At 38.1% G+C, this 23,588-nt stretch overlaps 2 protein-coding genes across 5 annotated transcripts; one reads left to right on the forward strand and one right to left on the reverse strand.

Annotated features, from left to right (window-relative positions):
* Positions 1-6,290: 6,290 nt before the first annotated feature.
* Positions 6,291-7,975, reverse strand: LOC108942926 (uncharacterized). 4 transcript variants are annotated; one of them, XM_070199433.1, is made up of 7 exons: positions 7,859-7,974; positions 7,676-7,765; positions 7,479-7,553; positions 7,292-7,366; positions 7,150-7,177; positions 7,004-7,092; positions 6,291-6,921 (listed from the first exon to the last, which is right to left on the reverse strand). In XM_070199433.1, the coding sequence occupies exons 1-7, from the start codon at positions 7,930-7,932 to the stop codon at positions 6,540-6,542; spliced, it is 813 nt and encodes a 270-aa protein (XP_070055534.1). In that variant the 5' UTR covers positions 7,933-7,974; the 3' UTR covers positions 6,291-6,539. The 4 variants fall into 4 exon arrangements, with proteins under 4 accessions (XP_070055534.1, XP_070055533.1, XP_070055532.1 ...); XM_070199432.1 differs by having other exon boundaries at positions 7,004-7,177; positions 7,676-7,750; positions 7,859-7,975; XM_070199431.1 differs by having other exon boundaries at positions 7,004-7,177.
* Positions 7,976-9,606: 1,631 nt separating this feature from the next.
* Positions 9,607-10,903, forward strand: LOC104120856 (F-box protein At1g20360-like). Its single transcript, XM_009632710.4, has one exon. It carries the CDS (start codon positions 9,672-9,674, stop codon positions 10,863-10,865), a length of 1,194 nt encoding a protein of 397 aa, XP_009631005.1. The 5' UTR covers positions 9,607-9,671; the 3' UTR covers positions 10,866-10,903.
* Positions 10,904-23,588: the final 12,685 nt, after the last annotated feature.

Consider the following 23,588-nt stretch of genomic DNA (forward strand, 5'->3'; position numbering starts at 1 on the left):
CGTGCCACTCGGGCATACCTCACAATCACTCTTGCCACTCAGACATACCTCACAATCACTCTTGCCACTTGGGCATACCTCACAATCACTCTTGCCACTCGGGCATACCTCAATATCACTCTTGCCACTTGGGCATACCTCACAATCACTCATGCCTCCCAGTCACTCAGCACTCAGCACTCGCACTCAGTAGGTACCTGCGCTCACTGGGGGTGTGTACAGACTCCGGAGGGGCTCCTTCAGCCCAAGCGCTATAATCTGCACGGACAACTCACGTGCGATAATAATAAAGTATGCTGCAGGCGGGCAGCCCCGATCCACACTCATCCTCACCAATCAGGGCTTCGGCCTCACTCAGTCATAAGTATGTTGTAGGCGGGCAGCTCCGATCCACACTCATCCTCACCAATCAGGCCCTCGGCCTTACTCAGTCATAAATATTTCAAGCCACTCGGGCATTTCAGTAAATCAGGGCATTCGGCCCAAAACATTTATATGCATTAAAATAGAGTCATAAAAAAACTGAGTTATGCGGTAAACAAGTATAAACATGACTGAGTATAGATTTTCAATCGAAAACAATGAGAGGATGGTAAGAAACAGCCCCTAAGGGTCCAAACAGCATTGGCGCAATGCCCAAACATGGCATTCAACCCAATTTATAGAAATTCTTTCTAAAACATATGAGTATCAAATGGTTTCAACAAAGTATGCAACTTTACAGTTGCTACGGGACGGACCAAGTCACAAATCCCCAATAGTGCACGCCCACATGTCTGTTACCTAGCATGTGCGTCACATCAAAATAATAGAATGATACGAAATCCGGGGTTTCATACCCTTAGGACTAGATTTACAATCGTTACTTACCTCAAACCGGTCAAATCTCTACCCCGCAATGCTCTTGCCTCTGGACTCGGCCTCCAAATGCTCCAAATCTATTCACAATCAGTATAATACCATCAATATACACTAATGGAATAAATTCCACAAGAAAAGCTTCAAATTTAGACCAAAACCCGAAATCGGCTCAAACTCGGCCCCCGGGACCACGTCTCGAAATCCAACAAAATTCACAAAACTAGAAAGCTCATTCACTCACGAGTCTAACCATATAAAATTCATCAAAGTCCGACATCGTTTGATCCTTCAACTCCTTAAATTACTCTCCAAAACTTTCAAGTCCTAACCCCTTATTTTCACTAATTACCATGATTAAATAACGAAAAATCACCATATATACAAGTATTAGGGCTCTAGTAACTTACCTCAACGAAGACCCCTTGATTCCCTCTTCAAATCTCTCCCAAAAGCTCCAAAAACTGAATAGAAATGGTGAAGAATGCACCAAAATCGCGAAGGGTTCTATTTATGGTTTCTGCCCAGGTTTTTCGCACCTGCGGCCATTTTCTCGTACCCGCACGACCGCACCTGCGGTCTAAGAAGCCGCACCTGCACAACTCACTTAATCACCCAGATTCCGCACTTGCGGACCCCTTCCTCGCACCTGCGGACTCGCATCTGCGGTCCCAGGTGCGCATCTGTGAAACCAGTCCAAACTTCTCATCTCCGCATCTGCGCTCAAAGCCTCGCACCTGCGGGCTCGCAGATGCGGCTAATTCTTCGCACCTGCATTCCCAGCCCTGTCCTAGCATGTCCCTCACCTGCGCATTCCCCACGCGCACCAGCGGCCTCGCACCTGCGACCCTTTCTTCCGCAGGTGCGGAAATAGCAGAAGCAGTAGCTCGAGCTGCAATTTCCAACTTCAACAAATCCGTTAACCACCCGGAATCACCCCGAGGCCCTCGGGACCTCAACCAAAAATACCAAGAAGTCATATATCAACATACCAACTTAGTTGAACCTTCGAATCACTCAAAATAATATCAAATCATCAATTTACCGTCGGATTCAAGCCTAAGAACTTCTAAATTTCCTAATTCGGCAACCGATGCAAAAACCAACCAAATCACGTCCGAATGACCTCAAATTTTGCACACACATCACAAATGACACTACAAACCTACTCCAACTTTCAGAATTCCATTCTGACCCCGATATCAAATTTTCCACTGCCGACTGAAATCGCCAAATTTCCAATTTCGCCAATTCAAGCCTAATTCTACCACGGACCTCCAAATCACATTCCGGACGCACTCCTAAGTCTAAAATTACCTAACGAAACCATCAGAATTCAAATCCGAGATTGTTTACACATAGGTAAAAATCGATTGACTTTTCCAACTTAAGTTTCTACTTAAGAGACTAAGTGTCTCAATTTACTCTGAAACCACTCTGGTCCCGAACCAACTAACCCGATATAACATAATACAGCTGAATAACACAAAAGAAGTAGAAATGGGAAAAGCGGGGCTATAACTCTCAAAACGCCCGGCCGGGTCGTTACAGGCCGCCTGAGTGATTGTGAGGTTGGAGTGATTGGGAGGACTGAGTGATGTTAGCCTGAGGGGAAGTATATGATTTCATCATCCATGCTCATAGTTGCTTTGAGTCCTTGTTTGAGAACTGTAGAAAGATATTTCTAATTGATTTACTTGAACTTTATTTAAACAAGCTGATTTGACTTAAACTCTGGTTACAAAGCATGCCGCACTTTACTAAATTTTTGTGATATGCACGGTACTTGCATTTAGCTCGTCACTACTTCTCAGCCTTTATTTATTTCTGTTAATTACTGAGTTGGTGTACTCACATTACTTCCTGTACCTTGTGTGCAGATCCAGACATTTTTGGTCACGGTAGCGGCTGCTGATATTCCTATAGCTGATCATTGGAGTTAGCAAGGTAGCTGCCTGGCGATCGCAACCCTGTTTTCTCCTTCTTTATCTCCCCCTTAGTTGTATTTTGGACTTTTCCCAGACTATGTTAGTCTTATTGTTGTCACACCAGTTTTTAGTAGTTGCTCATGACTCAGTGACATCCCGATGATTGGGGCTTTTCATTCCGCATTTCTATTTTTGAGTTCAACCCTTATTTCTTTTATGAAATTCTGCTATACAAGACGCATTTTGGCATATCTGTGAATAAATTACTGTAGTATTGTGGGAGTCGGCTGGCCTAGTACCATCGATAGGCGCCATCACGACAAGTTTGAGTTTAGGGTCGTGACAAAAGTAGACAGTAAACATTACAATTTTATCCAACAAGCTAGTACTTTCTTGAAGAAATAATTTTAAGTTATGAAGGGTATAAAAGTCGGTTAATAATTTAGAGATATTTTTGTCGTTCAACATTTAGCGTGGAACATTCGTGCTTTTATAATAATATATATAGATAGATAGATGGATTATCCATATGCTAAGTCGCTAACGGAAAGCAAATCAGATTTTCCGGGGCATTGTCCATCTAGGGTTAATACTTTAACACCAATGAAAACACACACGTTTTAGGATTAAGTATTTGATGTCCTTGGCTTATAGTAGACTCGAAGAAGAGAAAAGAAGTCAAGTGCATGAGAAAGCGGCTAGTTCACAACAGAGCAGCAAAGGAATCTGATAGTACTAGTGAGTATGGAACTGCATGATGATTTAGTTGTGGAGATCATCTCTTACTTGCCGTTGAAGCTTTCAGTTCAATGTAAAGTTTTAAGCAAGGGTTTCAATAGTAAGATTTCTGATCCTAAATTTTCTCAAACTTGGTTCCAACATCAAAACATCTCTACACTACTCATTTATTCATCATACAAATCATCTAAAAATTTCAACAAAATCTCCATGAACTCTATTTTGTCCAATCATTGTCAAACGACTTTACCGCTTAACGTTTCAATTTTGGCCTCCTTTAAGGGTCTGCTTCTCCTTCAATTTCATGAATTTAGGGCTTTCTGTGTTTTCAATCCTCTAACTGGGGCGCATCAATTGATACCATTACCAGAGCCTACAAAATATTATTTTACCAGACTTGGTAGTACAGGCTTAGCTGTTGATTATCCTACTTCAGATCAATATAAATTGGTAACAATTGAGGAGCTGGCTGGAGCACAAGGGTATAATTAAGCTTCACGTATTTTCATCGGAGCGTTCTGGCGTGTGGCATGAATTCAAATTGGAAATGTTTTCGGGCAATACTGTCAGCTATTTGGCTTTTAATAGTAAACATGTTTCCGTGAATGACTCCCTGCATTGGCTCAGACGAACTGATGGTAGTGTTGTTGCTTTTTATACAAAGAGAGAGCATGTTAAAATTATTAACAGTACGTCCGGAGTTCATCCGTTGTCATGATCCTATCTTCGGTAACAATAATAGGCCTGATTTTGATACATGGTTAGGGATGACGCAAGGTTTACTTACTCTTGTTTGCGTTTTCAAGAAATCCATACTCATTGCTAATTATGATTACATAAGCAGCAACTGGAGAGTTTCCCACACTTTGGACAACTTCATTACGGGTGTGGACGGCTATAATTATGGTTTCCCAATCTGGATTGACGGCAAACAGGTGCTTTTCCTAGTAAATCATTACCTGGAACCGCATAATTATTTGAACGCGTATGATTCCGAGATCAATGGGTATAAAATTGTAGCAACTCTGAAGAAAGACGATGTAATTAGTCGTTACCTCTGTTCATTTGAACCAACGCTAGCCATTGTCCATAACACTCTCAGACACAGTCCACGCTAAACATATGTCAGCTATTATTGCAACATTAGATCAGCTCAAACAATTTATTACTGAAGCCACCCATTAGTTTCAGTTCAATTTTGTATTTTAATTTAGTACAAGTTGTTTCTATGTCCCAGAGGAGACTGAACTTATTATAAGATCAGTTTTGGAGGTCTGAGGCGTCTTGTTTTGGAGGCTTTTAACTTTTGGGTCTTTCTTCTGAGATGTTGAGAGCTATGTTGACTCGCGATACCATTTTCTGGGCGGTTTGATTGATTAAAATGTTGAAATAACCATGAGGGTAGCTCTTACCAATCATATTTTTAGATATGGATATTAACGTAGTATATGACTATGCTGAAATTATAATTAGTTTCTAGCGTTTTTGAGCATGGCTTGGATTCGACCTTGTAAGCACATAAAGTGATTCTATTTTCATTCGTTTACACGAGAAGGGAAAGCTTGTCCTCTTCTTTCTTGTATGTTCTTTTATTACTTTGTTGCCGCAGTCAACTATACCTTCTTACGACAGTGTAAAATTAAACATGGGCATTCATAAGGAAGCTCAAGGTTAAGAAACAAGATAAATCAACAACTTTTACTTATATTCTATTTAATGGGTGAAAAGTGAAAGGAGAAACCATAGTAGTAGTACATATTACATAATGGTCAGATCAGAAACACGAGTGAGGGAAAGCGGTATAATGGATGGGTCTGGTAATAAGGCTATTAGGCCTTATCTTTGCTCCTACAAATTATTGATTGGCAATAGGCAATACCATATCCAAACATCTTTATCTTGTATGTGCATTCTGAATGAGAATAGCCCTTCCAAATTCTGTGTTTTGAAGTAGCAATCAGCTGAACCAATAAGCTTCTGCTTTTAAGCAAGCAACAGTGTATCCAATTTGGTTAATTACTTCCCAAAGTAAAATTATCTATGTCCTAGCCTAGTTATCAATTCACATTACCATCCCAGTTTTGGACTTACCATCAGGGACGGAGGGAGAGGGAGAGCATTAGCTACGGGTTCGGATAAATCCAGTAGATTTTGCTCAAACCCAGTAATTAAGACGAACTATGGCTTCGATGAAAAATTCAGAACTCATAAACTTCAAATCCTAGCTCCGCCGCTTCTAACAATTTCATGGACTCAAGTGTGTGAGTCTTTTTTTGTACACGACTGTGTCCGTACGCCATGTTAAAGAGCCCGATAACACAGTAACTCAGTTTTAGGCTTCAAGTTTATAGAGAGGAGAAATAGAAACCCGCAAGTTCTTAACATGACATGACATCTGTTTACACATTTTCTCCCCTCTTTTTACGTTTTCCTTTTTCTTTTTGGGAAATCGTTTCCCATAGTCAGAACTGCAATAAGCTACTAGTAGCATCAAGAAGGAGTACAAACATGAAGTTTTAATTTTTCAAAACTTTCTGTGGGGGGGGGGGGGGGGGGGGAATATATACAATACCCATGTGACTTATTAGGAGCACAAAAGACTAGGAATTGCGCGAAAAACAATTATACTCCTCTAGAGTATTGGAAGCTATAGAGATTTAATAAAGAAAAAGATGAGAAAATATTTTGGATAGTACATTGGTATCTTGAGTAATTATGATGCAATTGAGACATGCAACCCAAAAAGAGAAATATTGAAACAAGACATGAATTAAACGCATAGCAGTACTATTATCAAAACATATACTGAGTGCGATTATGTAACATCAATGAACCGAGATACCAACTACACATCAAACCATCCCTTCTGTTTATGAATGTACTAATTCTAATACTAAAGATGGACGTATTATTGCTGACTATACAGTGCAGTAATGAATGAATGCTAATGGATGATGAAAGTCTATACTATGAAAACCTCTCCATTAATTGCTTAATCAGTATTTTCAGAAATGCCTATACCTCTGTCTTTGCCTTGTTCGGTTTCTTGGGCCTTTTAGTCTTCGGATTACCAGCATACTTATCAAATCTGATTTTGTACTTGATCTCAGGAACATTCACTGCTTCAATAATAACTGTATCCCCAATTTCCAACTTGTGTTCGGCCGCGTACTCAAACCAACCTTCTCTAAGATAGGACCCTAAATTTGTTTTCACAAATGACATCTTCCACTCCTTCTCTTTATCATTTTGATGAGTTAGTGTTATATCAGCAGGTGCCTGAAGAGGAGTTTTCAGTTTATTTAAGTATTTCTCAAGTAGCCTCAAGCCCTCCGTACGTTTGAGATCCGAATGCATTAAGTTCTTACGAAGCACTGTTTCGACATTAATATTGGAACTGCAATTTCAAAATATGGCTACTTTAGAAATCAGCAACAATTAAAAATGAAAAAAAAAAAGAAAGAATCAAATTGACATACCTCTCTATTTCTAGCACCTCATCATCAATAAAATCATTTACATCAATAAAAGCATAGTAGGAGTCGTCACTTTCTTGGTCAGCTTCTTTCTTAGCAGAGGGATCCCTTTCAAAGTTCTTAGGGTTTTGAGTTCTCTTCTCTTCGACTTCAGATTTTCCGGCATCAGCGACAATCCTGTGGAACCATAAACCATCTTTCTCTTTACTCATAAATTTAAGAACAACTGAAAGAAATTTGAAATAAAGTTTGTTTCTTGATAAAAAAAAATTTCAAAAGAAAGTTACATACTCATTGGTATGATCTTGAGTGTTGTTCTCTTCGATTACCGCTTTTCCGGCATCGGCTTCTTTCTCAGCGACAGTCCTGTGGAACCATAAAACATCTCTCTTTTACTCATGAGTTAAAGAAAACTGAAAGAAAATTGAAATAAAGTTTGTTTCTTGATGATTAATTTTTTCAGAAGAAAGTTACATACTCATTGTTATGATCTTGAGTGCTCTTCTCTTTGACTACCGATTTTCCGGCATCAGCTTCTTTCTCAGCGACAATCCTGTGGAACCATAAACCATCTTTCTTTTTTACTCATAAATTAAAAAAAATTAAAGAAAACTGAAAGAAATTTGAAATAAAATTTGTTTCTTGATATTTTTTTTTCAAAAGAAAGTTACAAACTCATCGTTATGATCTTGAGTGCTCTTCTCTTTGACTACAGATTTTCCGGCATCAGCTTCTTTCTCAGCGACAATCCTGTGGAACCATAAACTATCTTTCTTTTTACTCATAAATTAAAAAAGTTAAAGAAAATTGAAATAAAATTTGTTTCATAATGAACAACATGTAACGAAAGTTACATACTCATTAGCAGTGAGATTCCCTAGAGTGTTATTGGTGTGTACAGCATCAGGTGCGTCACTTTTTTCATCCGCCATTTTTGAGTTTCTTGGAGAGAACTGGGCTTGTAATTGAGAGAGAGAGAACAGAGAGAATACTAAAATGTGTCTTTTCTTTGACTTAACTACTATTTATACTAAAACTTTGAGGTGTGGGCGGGAAGAAAATTATAACGTATCTATATATTAATTAAAAAAAACAGTAAGTAATGAATAATACAATGATAAAATGCAAGGAACAAAACATAAAGAATTAAAAGAACATCAATTTAAAAATATAGAAGAATAAGAACTATTTGAGTTTGAATTGAGATACGTATTTTTCACAAACTAATTCAATTTTCTTGGAAGAAATATTTTTTTTATCGTCAACTGACAAAAAATATATATAATGTTCAACCACTAGACAAAAAATATATTTATCAACCACTAGACCAGAACCTATTGAAGATATATGCTAAAATAGTATCCTACTATCCATTATAAGTGACCTTTTAGCCTTTTTATTTTGGTTCAAAATAAATGTCATTTTCACTTTGATTCAAAATAAGTGATCTTTTTACATAATCAAGAATGAATTAATATTAGTTTTTTAAATTTGTCCTTATTTATATATCCTAATGTGTCAACTTAATAATATTTAAATTTTAATTTAGTCAAAATACTTATTTATCTTCTAGGAGTTAGTATTTTATTAAGGGTTGTTACAAAAGCTAGGGAGTACATATCATAATCTAATGGTAAAGATTGCATTTGTTGCAAGATATAGAAGAAGAGTTGAGCTGGCAGCTTATGTGGCAGAGTTAGTTAGGAGAGTCAGTTGTTAGTACGCAATTAGTTATTAGAATTGTTAGCTGGAAACAGTCGGATAGTTACATAGAAGAAGAAGGTTCGTTGATTCATTTTATAAGTACATTGTAAATCATACCGTGATAGGCATTCAGGAAATAAAATCATTCTTCTCTTCTCTTCTAAACTTCTCTGAGCTATCTTCTCGGCAGATATTAAATGTTAGGAAAATTAACCTAAAACTCCTATTTTTATATTCCATATATATACTTTTATGTCCTATCATATGTCAATTTTAGCATAAAAAACAGGAAACCTAACCTAAAGTGCATGCCTCAACGTTCTTTCACTTCCTCTGAACAAAATAGCTTATTTTTAGTGATAATTTGAGTTTTCTGATACACTTTGCAAAATTCTCTAGTTAGCAGTTAATTAATCAACAAATTATGCAGCTTGTTAAATTTACTTATTATCTTGCTTAAAATATTTTCATTTTTGCCCCCTTAAGTACGTTGTTGTTATGATTGTCACCATTATTTGCTTTATGTCCAAATTATAATTAAGATGTGGTGCTTGTACATTAAAAAACATTACCTTTATTATAAAAACTTAAAGTTCAGTACAAAATGTGGTGCTTGTAGTCGCACAATTTAAACCCCCCACCCCCCCCCCCCCAAACAAAAAATAAATAAAAAAATTAACAATACCGACAATAGTTTTCGTAACATATAGTTGAATTATATAAAGGTAATTTTACGTATCTTCCTAATCACTTTGGAACTCGAAAAACGGAAAAGCAAAACAGTCCTTTAAGGTTTATACTTCAACACCAATTAAAACACCGTAAGAATTTAGGTTAAATAGTAGATGTCCTCCTTGCTTATATATTCGATAAAGAAAAAGAAAGGAATCAAAGTGCAGGAGAAACGGCTATTGAGGTATTCACAACAGAGCAGCAAAGGAATTAATACTTATTATATTTTTTGAGTATGGAACTGAATGATGATTTAGTTGTGGAGATCATCTCCTACTTACCTTTGAAGCTTGCAGTTCGATGTAAAGTTCTAAACAAGAATTTCAATAGTTGGATTTCTGATCCTAAATTTTCTCAAACTTTGCTCCAACATCAAAACATCTCTACACTACTCCTCTATTCTTCATCAGATCGTTCATCCCAGCACTTCCACAAAATCTTCATAAACCCTATCGTAACCACGGAGTATAAGACGACGTTACCCGTTAACGTTGACGTTGTGGCCTCAAGTAAGGGTCTGCTTCTCCTTAACTTTGGTGAAGTTGTGGGTTTCTGTGTTTTCAATCCTCTAACTGGGGCGCATCAATTGATACCATACCCAAAGCCTACAAAAGATTATCGTACAAGAATTGGTAATGCATGCTTGGCGGTTGATTACCCTACTTCTGATCAATATAAACTGGTAACCATAGGGCAGCTGGGTGGAAAAGAAGGAGGGTATAAGTTTCAAGTATTTTCATCCGAGGGATCTGATGGTATGTGGCATAAATTCCAATTGAGAATGGACTTGAGCAATACTTTTAGTAATTTTCTCAGTTGTAACCCTGTTTATGTGAATGATTCCGTGCATTGGCTCAGAAATGATGGTCGTGTCGTTGCTTTTAATACAAAGAGAGAAGAGGCTACGGTTCTTGACCTACCTGAGTTCATCAATCATCATGATCCCATTCACGGTACCATTAAGCCTCGTTTCGATACATGGTTAGGGATAGCGCAAGGTTTACTTACCCTTATATGCCTTTTTAAGAAATCAACAGTCATTGCTTCTTATGATTATGTAACCAACAATTGGAGAGTTACTCATACTTCAGCCAACTTCATAAAGGGTGTGTCCCGGTTTCGCCATAATTTTGGTTTTCCAATCTGGATTGACAACAAACAAGTACTTTTCTTACTAGATCGTCGTCACGTGAAAGAGGTTCGACATTTGTACGAATATGATTCCGAGATGAACAGATATAAAATTGCAGCAGTTTTGGACAAAGACGATAGGGTAACTCTTTATCGCTTGCCTGCCTTCAGCCCAACATTAGCCAGTGTTCACAAGACTCTCTCAGCAGTCACAGTCACAGTGGACCTGAAACATCTATCAGCTATTACTGCAACCTTAGATGAACTCAAAAGATTTATTACTGAAGGCACCTGTTAATTTCACTTCAATTTTGTATTTTATTAGTTATTGCTATGTCCTGAAGGAGACTGAAGGTAAGGACTAGATATTCCAATCAAATTTAATGACTTTTGTTTTTTCTTTAAGCATTTCATACTATCAAGTCAACTGGGCCAATCAGCCTTTAATAGAAATATATTGCGTGCCTAGCTTCTTTGTGGTGTCAATGTTTCCCTTCAGATAAAGGAGTTATAGTGGAGTATATAACTAATGTTAAATTCAGTTCCCAAATACAAATTCATGAACCTGTTTCCTCGGCCACCACTTTTGTGATAACTGCAAATAGGATCCCAAATAGGCATATAAGCACTATAAACACACGCAAAAATGTGGTTAAAGGAATACTGATCCCAAGTAGGCTGCACTTTTACAATACAGAAAAGTTAAAAAAAGGTTTACTACCAGAATGGTGTTTACATTAAGGATGTGGGCCACAATCACAAGTATTTTGGTTTCCCAATCTGGACCGACAGCAAACGTTTGTGCTTTCCCTATAGTAGATCATTAACTGGAACAGCTTAAATATTTGTATGCGTATGATTCTGAGATCAATCGGTATAAAATTGCTGCAGCTCTGGACTTAATTAGTCATATGCTCTGTTTGTTCGAACCAATGTTAGCCAGTTCCCATAAGACACTCACACAGTCCATGCAGAATATCTATTAGCTATTAATTACTGCAACGTTAGACGAGCTCAAACGAGTTATTACTGAAGGTACTAGTTAGCTTCAGTTCAATTTTGCATTTTACTAGTTGTTGCTAATCCAATCAATTTTAATGCCGCCTATACTATAAGAGGTGAGAAAGGCAGGGAGTGGTGAGAGTTTAGGCAGGCATATAAGCACTACAAACACGCGCAAAACATTGTTAAAGTAATACATACCCCATGTAAGCAGCCGTTTGCGATGCAGAAAAGTTAATAACTGAAATAAAGTTAAAAGAGTAACTTTGAGATGAACGAGTTAGATTATAGTTTACTCACCGAACCATCTTGACTCCGCTCATTTTGGTTTGAAGTGGAATTTGGGAGTTCAATTTATCATCTGTGTTAATGGATCCAATATATATTAGCCCATACAAATCGGACAAAATCCACCTAATTCAAACTATATGGCCATGCCGAGTAATTAACTACATGCATGATTTTCGTTTCTACTATTTTCTTTTAAAATTATATATTTATTCATTGCAATCCTTTTGTTTACCTTAAAAAACGGATAGCAATTGAATTTAGATGTGGTTTTAAGGATATGCGGATTAATTCAATATAAATGATAAATAATGTTAGATTAAACAGATAAAGGATGTAATAAATTGCCAAACCAATTAAGGGGAGTGATCTCGGACTCTGTAACAGCTTAATAAAATGCCTGCCTTCGATCCCAGGCTCACAATAATGAAGAACTGATTAATAGAAGAATTTTGAATAACAGAGAAAATAAGAGTATATTTGCTTTGATATGCGTGTTACAATGTGTCTAATGAATAGTGAGGCTCCCCTTTATATAGTAGGAGAGTTTTACCCTAAGTACAATTCCATAAAAGGTAAAAATCTTTCGTTTTGTTAATCACTGATTTTCTGCTGATACGTGCCGAGATTCACGCCGTGACATCCGGCTGGGCACGAATATCACGACCCTTTGTTAGTCGTGCTCGATTATCTGGTAATGCGATCTCCGAAGTTTTGGGATCCGAATCGGACCTGGGAGATGTGGCCCCGATTCTTCCGAGGGCAGGTGTTTTGCCCGGATCCCTACTCAAGGGGTTCCTTGCCCTGATTCCAGTTCTTTACGGTCATGTCTTGGCTCCGTTTACTTCATCGAAAACCAAGGTGTCCAACGGGCTTGGTTTCACCCGCATATGTAAAATATGGCCCACGTTGGTTACATTGGCCAAGTTATTTTGGGTTTAATAAATATTATATTAAATCTACTAAATTTCTATTGGCTAGTTGGGGAAGTTAATTTTGATTAAAACTCCCCACTCACCACTTTGATGGAAAGTAGGATTATGCGTTAAAACTACCGGTCCTCTCTCTTTGTCTTTAAAAAGGCAAAGAATAACATATTCCATCGTTGTTGTTCTGAAAGAAAGCAGAAAGAAAAGAGAGAGAAAGAACTTTCTTAATCATAAGTAAAGGTCAAACAATTCCGCTACGAATCATCAAGAAAATATTATGGAATCGGGTATGTTTCTTGATTTATGTATTTACTTTGTTTAGTATGTGAAAATCACATAGTTCCTAGATCCTTTAACTTATGATAGGTTTATTACGTTGGATTGCTTATAATCAAAGTCTAGAATTGTAAAATCTTACATGCGGTATCAAGAGCACAAGTTTTTGGAACTAGTGATTTTTCATAAAGATTAACGATTTCTTCAACTTGTAAACCCTAATTATGTAATTTAGGGATTTACATAACTAATAAAGTAATATAAAATATATCTAGTTATTTTCATATTATTGGAATTGAATTTTGGATGATGATTTGTCATGACCCAAAATCCAACTAGTCGTCATGACACTTAACCCAATCCGCTAGGTAAGTCAATTTAACAATAATCTAATTCAAATGAGATTTACTGAGAGAAATAATGATAATATATTTGAGCTTTTATACAAAGAATTCCCAAGGACTGGTAGTACAAGTCATGAGCTACTAAGACTAAGATTTTTTATTTTTACAAAACTGAATTGTAATAATTACAACATCTATTTGAAATGTAAATGAACAGAATCCTAATCTAATGCTACCAAGGACAAGTGATAGCCATAACTGGAATACAGGTACATCTTCAATGTCAGTCCTCGCTGTACACAGCAGCATCAACACGAGTATCTGCACGCAAGGTGCAGAAGTGTAGTATGAGTACAACCGACCCCATGTACTCAATAAGTATCCTAACTAACCTCGGCGAGATAAAAGAAGCAAGAACTATAGATGATACTCGGACAACTCATGTGCTATAGTATCAATGTCTGGATCCGCATGGATAACTCACGTGCTATATTATCAATATCTGGATCCGCACGGATAACTCACATGCTATAGTATCAATATATGTATCTGCACAGACAACTCACATGCTGCACGGACAACTCACATACTAATATCACAATCCGCCCGGCGTGGTCATAGGCACAACAGTCCAAATCATATCGCACAGAAGCAAGTATACAAGAACACATGTATATAATGGATAAAATATCAGATTTCATGCTCATGGACTGGTATAATTACATGCTAAAGTGTAGGCATGTGCAATGTGTGCTATCATAGCTCAAATCAATATTTTATCACAGAAATAGCATATACCAAGTTTTATTCAGGGATTTAGCCTCTTCGTAACCTCAAACATGGCTCAAGTAGTTCACAACAATGATACAAATATGAAATACATGGTAGCTTAAAGCTTAAAAGTCAACTCTAAGCGTATCATAGCCTAAGCACTACCCCGAGCATGGATAAATACCTCGGTGCTCGCACATGGGCTAAGGCCCCACACATATTCGCACCCATAGCGCGTATCTATCATAAATAGTTCAGGCAACTAGTGTCTCAACTGAGTTTAGATAGGATTCTTACCTCAAACAAGCCGAATTCAATACCGAGCAAGCCAACCAATACTCTAGAAATTCCATCACGCGCGCACCAACCTCCAAACAGCTCGAAACCCAATCCATATAGTGAAAATCGCTTCAAAAATCGTCTCATTCCGAGCTCCATAGCTCCAATTATGCAAAAATGGCCGAAACCCCCGAAAGTAGAGTACTTATAATCACTAGGCAAAACAATGAATCACGATCGTGGAACTACCATCGCGATCACGAAGAAGAAAAAGCACTGCTCCTGAAAAATCCACTACTCGATCGCATCAATAGACTCGCGAATGCGGTACACATAACTGACAGGACTACGCGTTCGCGGAAGCAACCTTGCGAATGCGAAGAGATAACCAACATTCCGCCCAGCTCAGGCCCAAACACTACGCGAACGCGGCTATCCAATCATGACCGCGATGAAGAAAATGCCTAGCTCCAGATTTCCTCTATGCGATCGCACACCAATCATCGCGATCGCGAAGGACAGTTGAGGCACTAAAAACCAGTAGCAACCAACAATCAAACTTGAAGGAAAAATGCTCTGATTCCACTCCGAAACTTACTCGAGCCCCTCGGGACCACGTCCGAACATTCCAACAAGTCTCGTAACATAACACGGACCTACTCGAGACCTCAAATCAAGCATAACAACATCGAAACGATGAATCGTACCTCAAATCAAACTTAAATAAACTTTGAACTTTCAACTTCTAAAACTTGAGCCGAAACATATTAAATCAACCCGGAATGAACTCAAATTTTGCACACAAGTCCAAAATAACATAACGAAGCTATTCTAATTCCCGGAACCACAATCCGAACCCGATATTATCAAAGTCAACTCTCGGTCAAACTTATAAACTTTTCAAACCTTTGAATTTCCAACCTTCACCAATTAATGCCGAAACCTTCTAAAAATATCCAAATGCAAATCCGGGCATATGCCCGACTCCAAAATCACCATCTAGACCTAAAGGAACCATCAAAACTGCAATCCGAGGTCAAATACTAAAAAGCTAAACTTGGTCAACTCTTCCAACTTAAAGCTTTAATCATGAAATTCATTCTTCCAAATCGATTTCGAATAACCTGAAAACCAAAACTGAGGATTCACACAAGTCATAATATATCATACGAAGCTACTCATGCCCTAAAACTACCGAGCGAAGTGCAAATGCTCAAAACGACCGGCCGGGTCGTTACATTCTCCCCCACTTAAACATACATTCATCCTCGAACGTGCCTAGAGTTGTTCCAAAGTCATCAAATCACTGTGTAACCTTACCATGTGCATACCCCGGGGGTGATCCCGCGTCACCCTAATCCATATAAGCCTGACGACATAAGCTAGCTGAAGGTTCTTAATTCAACTTTATCCCATAAACCTTAGAACCCAATTTCCAACATCTGGAACTCCTTACAAGATCCGAATCTCGCACCTACGCACTGTATAAGTCTGAACAAGCTATATCAAGTCATATCCATAACCCAAGATATAATCATATGATATACCACCTAACTCAGACGTTGACAACAATAACTTTTGACCACAGTAGCTTCTCAAAACACACCTCGTACCGGTAACACACCTCATATCAAACAAAATCTCGCTCTAAAACCTTCGTACACTGCCGATGATGAAAGAAACACATAGAAACTCATAACCACTCATCAGATCAGCAAGTCACGGAGCCCTCTCTCATCCGACAAGAACCAAAGCCAATTCCTAAGCCGACTTCCGATATTATTCCTCCATACATACTGTAATCAAATCCGATAGTACCCATTCTAGGTCCAATAACCTCATCTCATCAAACATAACCATTCTAGTGACAGGCCACACCAATACAACCTAAAGCCACAAACCGTGCAATCCGTGCACCAATAAGCAACAATTCAAATGCACCCAAAAATGGAAAATGACTCAAATAAGAGAACTGTCCCGCAAGTTCAAAAAGTACCACCACAACGCAATGCTAAGAACCCATCACACACAGTAGAACTAAAACACACGAATCTATCACAAAAGATCATATCCCATCATAACCCAGCTGCAATATGTGACACATCCAAACACCGATCCATATGAAATACCTCGAGCCCCAATGCTCAAAATCAACAACCATAAGCAATTGGACACCAAGTACACAAGTACATGACCATAACCATGGAGAAGTGAATAACAGTTTATACCGCATCCCGAAAAGAACATAACCAAGGCGCAATCAACCATTCAACACACTAATAACCATCTCGCTCAAATTCCGCTACACGACCCTAAACAGACATGCACCATGTGTGCATATGACCAACAAATCACAAACCCTAGTAGCATAAAAGAGTACTACATAGAACATACCATATACGAATGAGATCAACTCTAACCGAATGACACATCCCTCAATAATAGTAGTACAGAGTAAACCAATCCGACCCAATGTAGAATACACATCCTCATTGGGCCTACCAATGGGCCCCAAATCAACTCTGGTCATCCACAGATAGATAAGTAATCCTTCGAAAGTCCACAATGACCAAACCATGACACATACTATCATCTGGCTAGCATTGGGCACATTTTCACAGTCCACAACCACGAAACAGTCTGCTTCTGAGAACTCCCAGTCTCCAAATCCATATAACACACGAATCACCATATCTGATCCCAACTTTACCGCCCGAATGTCTAACACATCTATCATACACGATCATCCCATGAGGAATACTTTTATAATTCTTCCTTGACACATAGCAAAATCGAAATATCAGCAGTCGATCAACAGGCGAGTACCGCAATACCAATGAAGCATCCGTAAGTCAAAACTCAATGCGCCTTCTGAGATGCGCACACTTCTCAGGCAATACCAAGTAGTTATAGCATTCATCTAAACATCAAACACCGTCCATGCTGTCTAAGAATTCATGACCTTCCCTTCAACACATTCCTTGCACATGTAAATCTCAATCCCACACAACACACCGCATCTATCATGCCATCATCTGAAAAGTACAAGAATCCCATAATCAACTGAGTCGCAAGTAGAATACATATCCAATTAGTCAGAAACCTTCTATTTGATCCCATCCAGTAGTAAATCACAATACTCAACATGCTTCTCATGCCGGTAGGAAATATCCATCTCAAACCGTGGTAGAAACCATTAAGAACTCTCCGAAACCCATTTGCACTTAATCAGACCATCAGAACAGAATCTCTCTAACTCAACAAAGCCACGCAGGTTGAAAAAACCCAAGATCATTGCCACAAAACAGCTGTAGAGACTCACCACATCATAACTACCCAAGGAACCGACCATATCCATTGTTGTGCTGATCCAACCTACTATCAAGTTGTCCTACTTCTCCAAGTTTCTTCTGAATTGCCTTCAAGTTGATACTTCTCCTTGCCAGAACACCACTATCATTAACCAAAACTCACCCCACACGATCCTAGCATAAAACCACATCGCCCTAAGGCCCATAAGCCACTGTATTCCCTCTTAAGCACCCCAAGAGTACTACAACCGAGATACCCACTCTGAAGAGACCTTCTGTGAATTCTAGAGCCGTTTCCTTCACCTCCCTAACACTAAAATGTAGAATACATAATGATATAAAAATACCGCGAGTCTCGACACCTTCCAATGCAAATCTCAGATTCTATCCATATACAAATTCGGAAAAATTCTCAATTGCTACACATATGTCTTGAATCCATTAGAACCTTCTCGAGAGTCACCCACTCTGCTCAAATCTCAATTGCTCCGCCCAAACGGGCCAAACAGCTTGTGCCCCATTAGCACGATAACACCCAAAGAAGTAACCCTGCCTTAATGCAACCGAGCAAATTCCTACTCCATACGCACCACATCCTTCACGAATAATAACTCAATCATTCCATGAATTTCATATACCCATAAAGTGTAATCTAACCCGTATCCAAAATTTTCCTTGCTTAAGCCATTCTCAAAACTAGACTCTGCAAGTCATAACTGATCTACAAGCATGCCTCAGACCGAAACCAATACAACACATAACCGTGCAACCAACTCGTCGATAACAAACTCCCCCACTTGGCTCAAATCCATGGAATAAAACATCTAATATCTTACAATAACCATACCCCATTACTATCATAATACTGCAATGAGATTCAACTAAATCCTTTATAAGATCATGTAACCCAAACCATATAATACCTCAAATCATCTGCTAAGCTCACATTCATCCTCGTGATGGTCATGTCAACTTCCTCAAGCGATCCAAACCAGATCGCAACACACATAACCTACTAGTAGCAAGAAACTCTCCACACAACCATCATAAGGGTCACACATCCGTAAATTACCCCGCAGGTCATAACCCACATGCTTAGCCTCAAACTAACATCTCTCTATACCCTTTCACAGCAACAACTACTACACAATCACTTAATCTTCCTGAGTCTAAACTCATCAACAAGACATGAGAATCTAATTTGTTCCACAGTTAAACAACATGAAATATCCTTCAATACACTCATAACTCGAGACTATACGTCACATCCAAACAAAATCAAGCACCCAATAGTCCTTTTCACATCCCAAGCAAATGCTTCCCGTCACATTCAAACCATCTGAACACATCCCGCAGTCACATCATGCTTATCATATAGCCATCCAGCCACTTATTGAGCCACAAATTCCACTCATAGGGACACTACCGGACATATAAGTCCAAAAACACGTGCTCACACAATCAAAATCCCTGTGCCCAAGCTATAGTCAAAACTCGGCCTCAAGTCCTCCAGATTGGCCCATCATCAGCACACAAAAATCACATCTCGCACCTCATCCATAGAATCACAAGCCGTCGATGCACAACTGATACCGAGCACTCACATGTGCGTATGAATGCGTGGAAGGAATTCAAAAAGTTACGATTCAAGCTGAATCAATGCCGCATGATACGAAAAGAAAGATGGAAAGTTTATCCTAAATGCCCTGTAGCCTCTCGAAGATAGGTATGGACGTCATCATACCGATCCGCAAGACTCTACTAGACACTTGCTCATGACTCGTAGAACCTATGAACCTAGAGCTCTGATACCAACTTGTCACGATCCAAAATCCAACTAGTCGTGATGGTACCTAACCCAACCCGCTAGGTAAGCCAATTTAACAACAATCCAATTCAAATGAAATTTGCTGAGAGAAATAATGATAATATATCTGAGCTTTTATACAAAGAATTCTCAAGGACCGGTAGTACAAGTCATTAGCCACTAAGATTTAGATTTTTTTTTTTTACAAAACTGAATTGAAATAATTATAACATCTGTTTGAAATGTAAATGAACAGAATCCTAATCTAATGCTACCAAGGACAAGTGATAGTCATAACTAGAATACAAGTACATCTTCAATGTCATCACTCGCCGTACACAGTAGCATCAACACGAGTATCTGCACGCAAGGTACAGAAGTGTAGTATGAGTACAACCGACCACATGTACTCAATAAGTATATCCTAACTAACCTCGACGAGATAAAAGAAGCAAGAACTATAGATGATACTCGCTAACACCTATGCAGTTTAATATTTCCAACAAGTATAGAACAAGAATATGATCAAATCAGGAACAATCTCAGGTAAAACCATTTTTAATGCTCACAATTCTTGGTCTTAATGTGTTTAGCTCAGACAATAATCCAGCATATAAGGAAGTTATACAAGTAAATCAGGTAATCAGTTAAGAGATTTGCAAGTAAAGATGAAAGATTTCCGACATCGAATCGCTCTTCAAATCCCCATTTTACATTTTGAAAGATTTTTACAAAATTTCTCATTTTCTTCCATTGAATTCACTAATTTAATGATATAAATAAGTATGAAATCATGAAATGTAACCAGCTCTCCCAGAGCCCACATCAATATCAACCACACATACAACTCACGTGTTGCACGGACAACTCACATGCTATAGAATCAATGTCTGGATCCGCACAGATAACTCACATGCTGCACGAAAACCTCAAGTGCTATAGTATCAATATCACGTGCTACACGGACAACTCACGTGCTACACGGACAACTCACGTGCTATAGTATCAATGTTTGAATCCGTACGGATAACTCACGTGCTATATTATCAATATCTGGATCCACACGGATAACTCACATTCTAAAGTATCAATATATGTATTCGCACAAATAACTCACATGCTGCACGGACAACTCACGTACTAATATCACAATCCGTCCGGCGTGGTCACAGGCACAACAATCCAAATCATATCGCGCAGAAGCTAGTATACAAGAACACATGTATATGATGGATAAAATATATAATTTCATGCTCCTGGACTGGTATAATTATATGCTAAAGTGTAGTCATGTGCAATGTATGCTATCATAGCTCAAATCGGCAATTTATCACAAAAATAGCAATTATAAAGTTTTATTCAGGGATTTAGCCTCTTCGTGACCTCAAACATGGCTCAAGTAGTTCACAACAATGATACAAATATGAAATACATGGTAGCTTCAAGCTTAACAGTCAACTCTAGGCGTATCATAGCCTAAGCACTACCCCGAACATGGATAAATACTCCGGTGCTCGCACATGGGCTCAAGCCCCACACATATTCGCACCCATAGCGCGTAGCTATCACATATAATTCAGGCAACTAGTGTCTCAACTGAGTTTAGATAGGATTCTTACCTCAAATAAGCCGAATTCAATATTGAGCAAGCCAACCAATACTCTAGAAATACCATCATGCACGTACCAACCTCCGAACGGCTCGAAACCCAATCCATATGGTGAAAATTACTTCAAAAATCATCTCATTCCGAGCTCCATAGCTCCAATTATGCAAAAGTGGTCGAAACCCCTGAAATTAGAGTACTTATAATCACTGGGCAAAACAATAAATCGCGGTCGCGGAACTACCATCGCGAAGAAGAAAAAGCATTGCTCCCGAAAAATACACTACACGATCGTATCAATAGACTCACGAACGCGGTACACAGGACTGACAGAGTTACGCGTTCGCGGAAGCAACCTTGCGAATGCGAAGAGATAACCAACATCCCGCCCAGCTCAACCCCAACACTACGCGAGCGCGGATATCCAATCGCGATTGTGATGAAGAAAATGCCCAGCTCCAGATTTCCTCTATACGATCGCACACCAATCTTCACGATCACGAAGGACATTTGAGGCACCAGAATCCAGCAACAACCAGCAATCAAACTTGAAGGAAAAATGCTCCGATTCCACTCCGAAACTTACCCGAGCCCCTCGGGACCACGTCTGAACATTCCAACAAGTCTCGTAACATAACACGGACGTACTTGAGGCCTCAAATCATGCATAACAACATCGAAACGACGAATCGTACCTCAAATCAAACTTAAATGAACTTTCAACTTTCAACTTCCAAAACTCGCGCCGAAACATATCAAATCAATCCAGAATGAATTCAAATTTTGCACACAAGTCCAAAATGACATAATGAAGCTATTCTAATTCCCAGAACCATAATCCAAACCTGATATCATCAAAGTTAACTTTCAGTCAAACTTATGAACTTCCTAAACCTTCGAATTTCCAACCTTCGCCAATTAGTGCCAAAACCTTCTAGAAACATCCAAATGCAAATCCGGGCATAAACTCGAGTCCAAAATCATCATCCGGACCTAACAGAACCATCAAAACTCCAATCCGAGATCAAATACTAAAAAGTCAAACTTGGTCAACTCTTCCAACTTAAAGCTTCAATCATGAAATTCATTCTTCCAAATCGATTCCGAATAACCTGAAAATCAAAACCGACGATTCACACAAGTCATAATACATCATATGGAGCTACTCATTCTCTCAAACTACCGAACAAAGTGCAAATGCTCAAAACGATCGATCGGGTCATTACGGGATTACACACCGTTAAAGTCTTAGCTTTTCTTTGATTGAGTATTATGCAATTCTCAAGTTCAAACTAAAGGAATTGGAATCTTCCTGGGATTTAAACCCACTTTGCACGCCACAACATTAAGAGTTCATGTAATATATTTTCTACTTTTACATGAGATTATAACTGTCAAATGTTTAAGAAGAGATTGTGAAGTTGATGGACTGGTTTGCTATTCTTGAATCGGTATTTTATGTGGTCTTTGATTTATGAATTTGACATTATTCGAAATATAATTGTTCAGTTAATTGTTGGTTTTGTTCCAACAAGCCTTATAAAATATTAATCAGTGCAAAGTTGGGTGGGATGAAATAAAATAATGTATTAGCCACTTTAATGAGTATTGATTTACCCATAAATAATTTCTTCCATTATTGAAGGATCCATTCAAATAATTTTGAAGAATATAACTATAACAGTATTTGAAATTATATAAGTATGATTTGTTAATCACCAAAGTGATCGAATCTTTATGAACAATTAATTCCAAAATAATAATTTTTTATACTCAGTTACCCATAAATTTTGATGCTTATAAACGACATAATGAATATTCTTTTGTGGGTAAATTGAAGTTCTTGATTATAAGACATTTATAGATCGCCCAAAGGTTGATTGTTTGTTCTTATAATCATTAAACATTAAGTCGATAATCTGGATGTGCTATTAGTTTTATTTATATATCCAAAGATAGTAAGTATTACTAATTGGTACATTAAAGATTATCAAATTAAGTTAAAATATTTAAGCATCATAATGTCTAAAGTTGTATTTTGATGTATCACCCAAAGGAGGACATCAATATACATTTAATAATACATAAACCATTCTGAATCTAACAATATTTTTATTTTTAACTCAAAGCATTTAATCAATGAGCATATTTTATTTGCAACACTTGCTCTTCATTCCCACTCTACTTCAGTTACGGTCTTTAACTGACTCAACTTCTCAGATTGGTGTGAACAAATCAAATTTCATCTCGGAGTTTTATATCTTGATGTTGCACTTTATACTGAGAGGCCAACTGCTATTACTGAAACTAGCAGTGCTGAAGAAATGTCTTATTTTAAGCACTAGGACAGGTCTAACAGACTAAGCCTAATGTTTATGCGAATGAATATTGCGGGCAACATTAAGACT

The sequence above is a fragment of the Nicotiana tomentosiformis genome, chromosome 3, assembly GCF_000390325.3.
Source record: "Nicotiana tomentosiformis chromosome 3, ASM39032v3, whole genome shotgun sequence".
Lineage (NCBI taxonomy): Eukaryota > Viridiplantae > Streptophyta > Magnoliopsida > Solanales > Solanaceae > Nicotiana > Nicotiana tomentosiformis.

What these genes read in the sequence shown, in the direction of transcription:
- LOC104120856 (XM_009632710.4), top strand. Translation starts at nt 9,672, where the DNA reads ATGGAACTGAATGATGATTTAGTTGTGGAGATCATCTCCTACTTACCT.
- LOC108942926 (XM_070199431.1), bottom strand. Translation starts at nt 7,932, where the DNA reads ATGGCGGATGAAAAAAGTGACGCACCTGATGCTGTACACACCAATAAC. An exon ending in ACTCAAGATCATAACGATGA is followed by an intron (nt 7,554 to 7,675) that starts GTTTGTAACTTT and finishes ATGGTTCCACAG; the next exon opens with GATTGTCGCTGAGAAAGAAG. An exon ending in ACTCAAGATCATAACAATGA is followed by an intron (nt 7,367 to 7,478) that starts GTATGTAACTTT and finishes ATGGTTCCACAG; the next exon opens with GACTGTCGCTGAGAAAGAAG.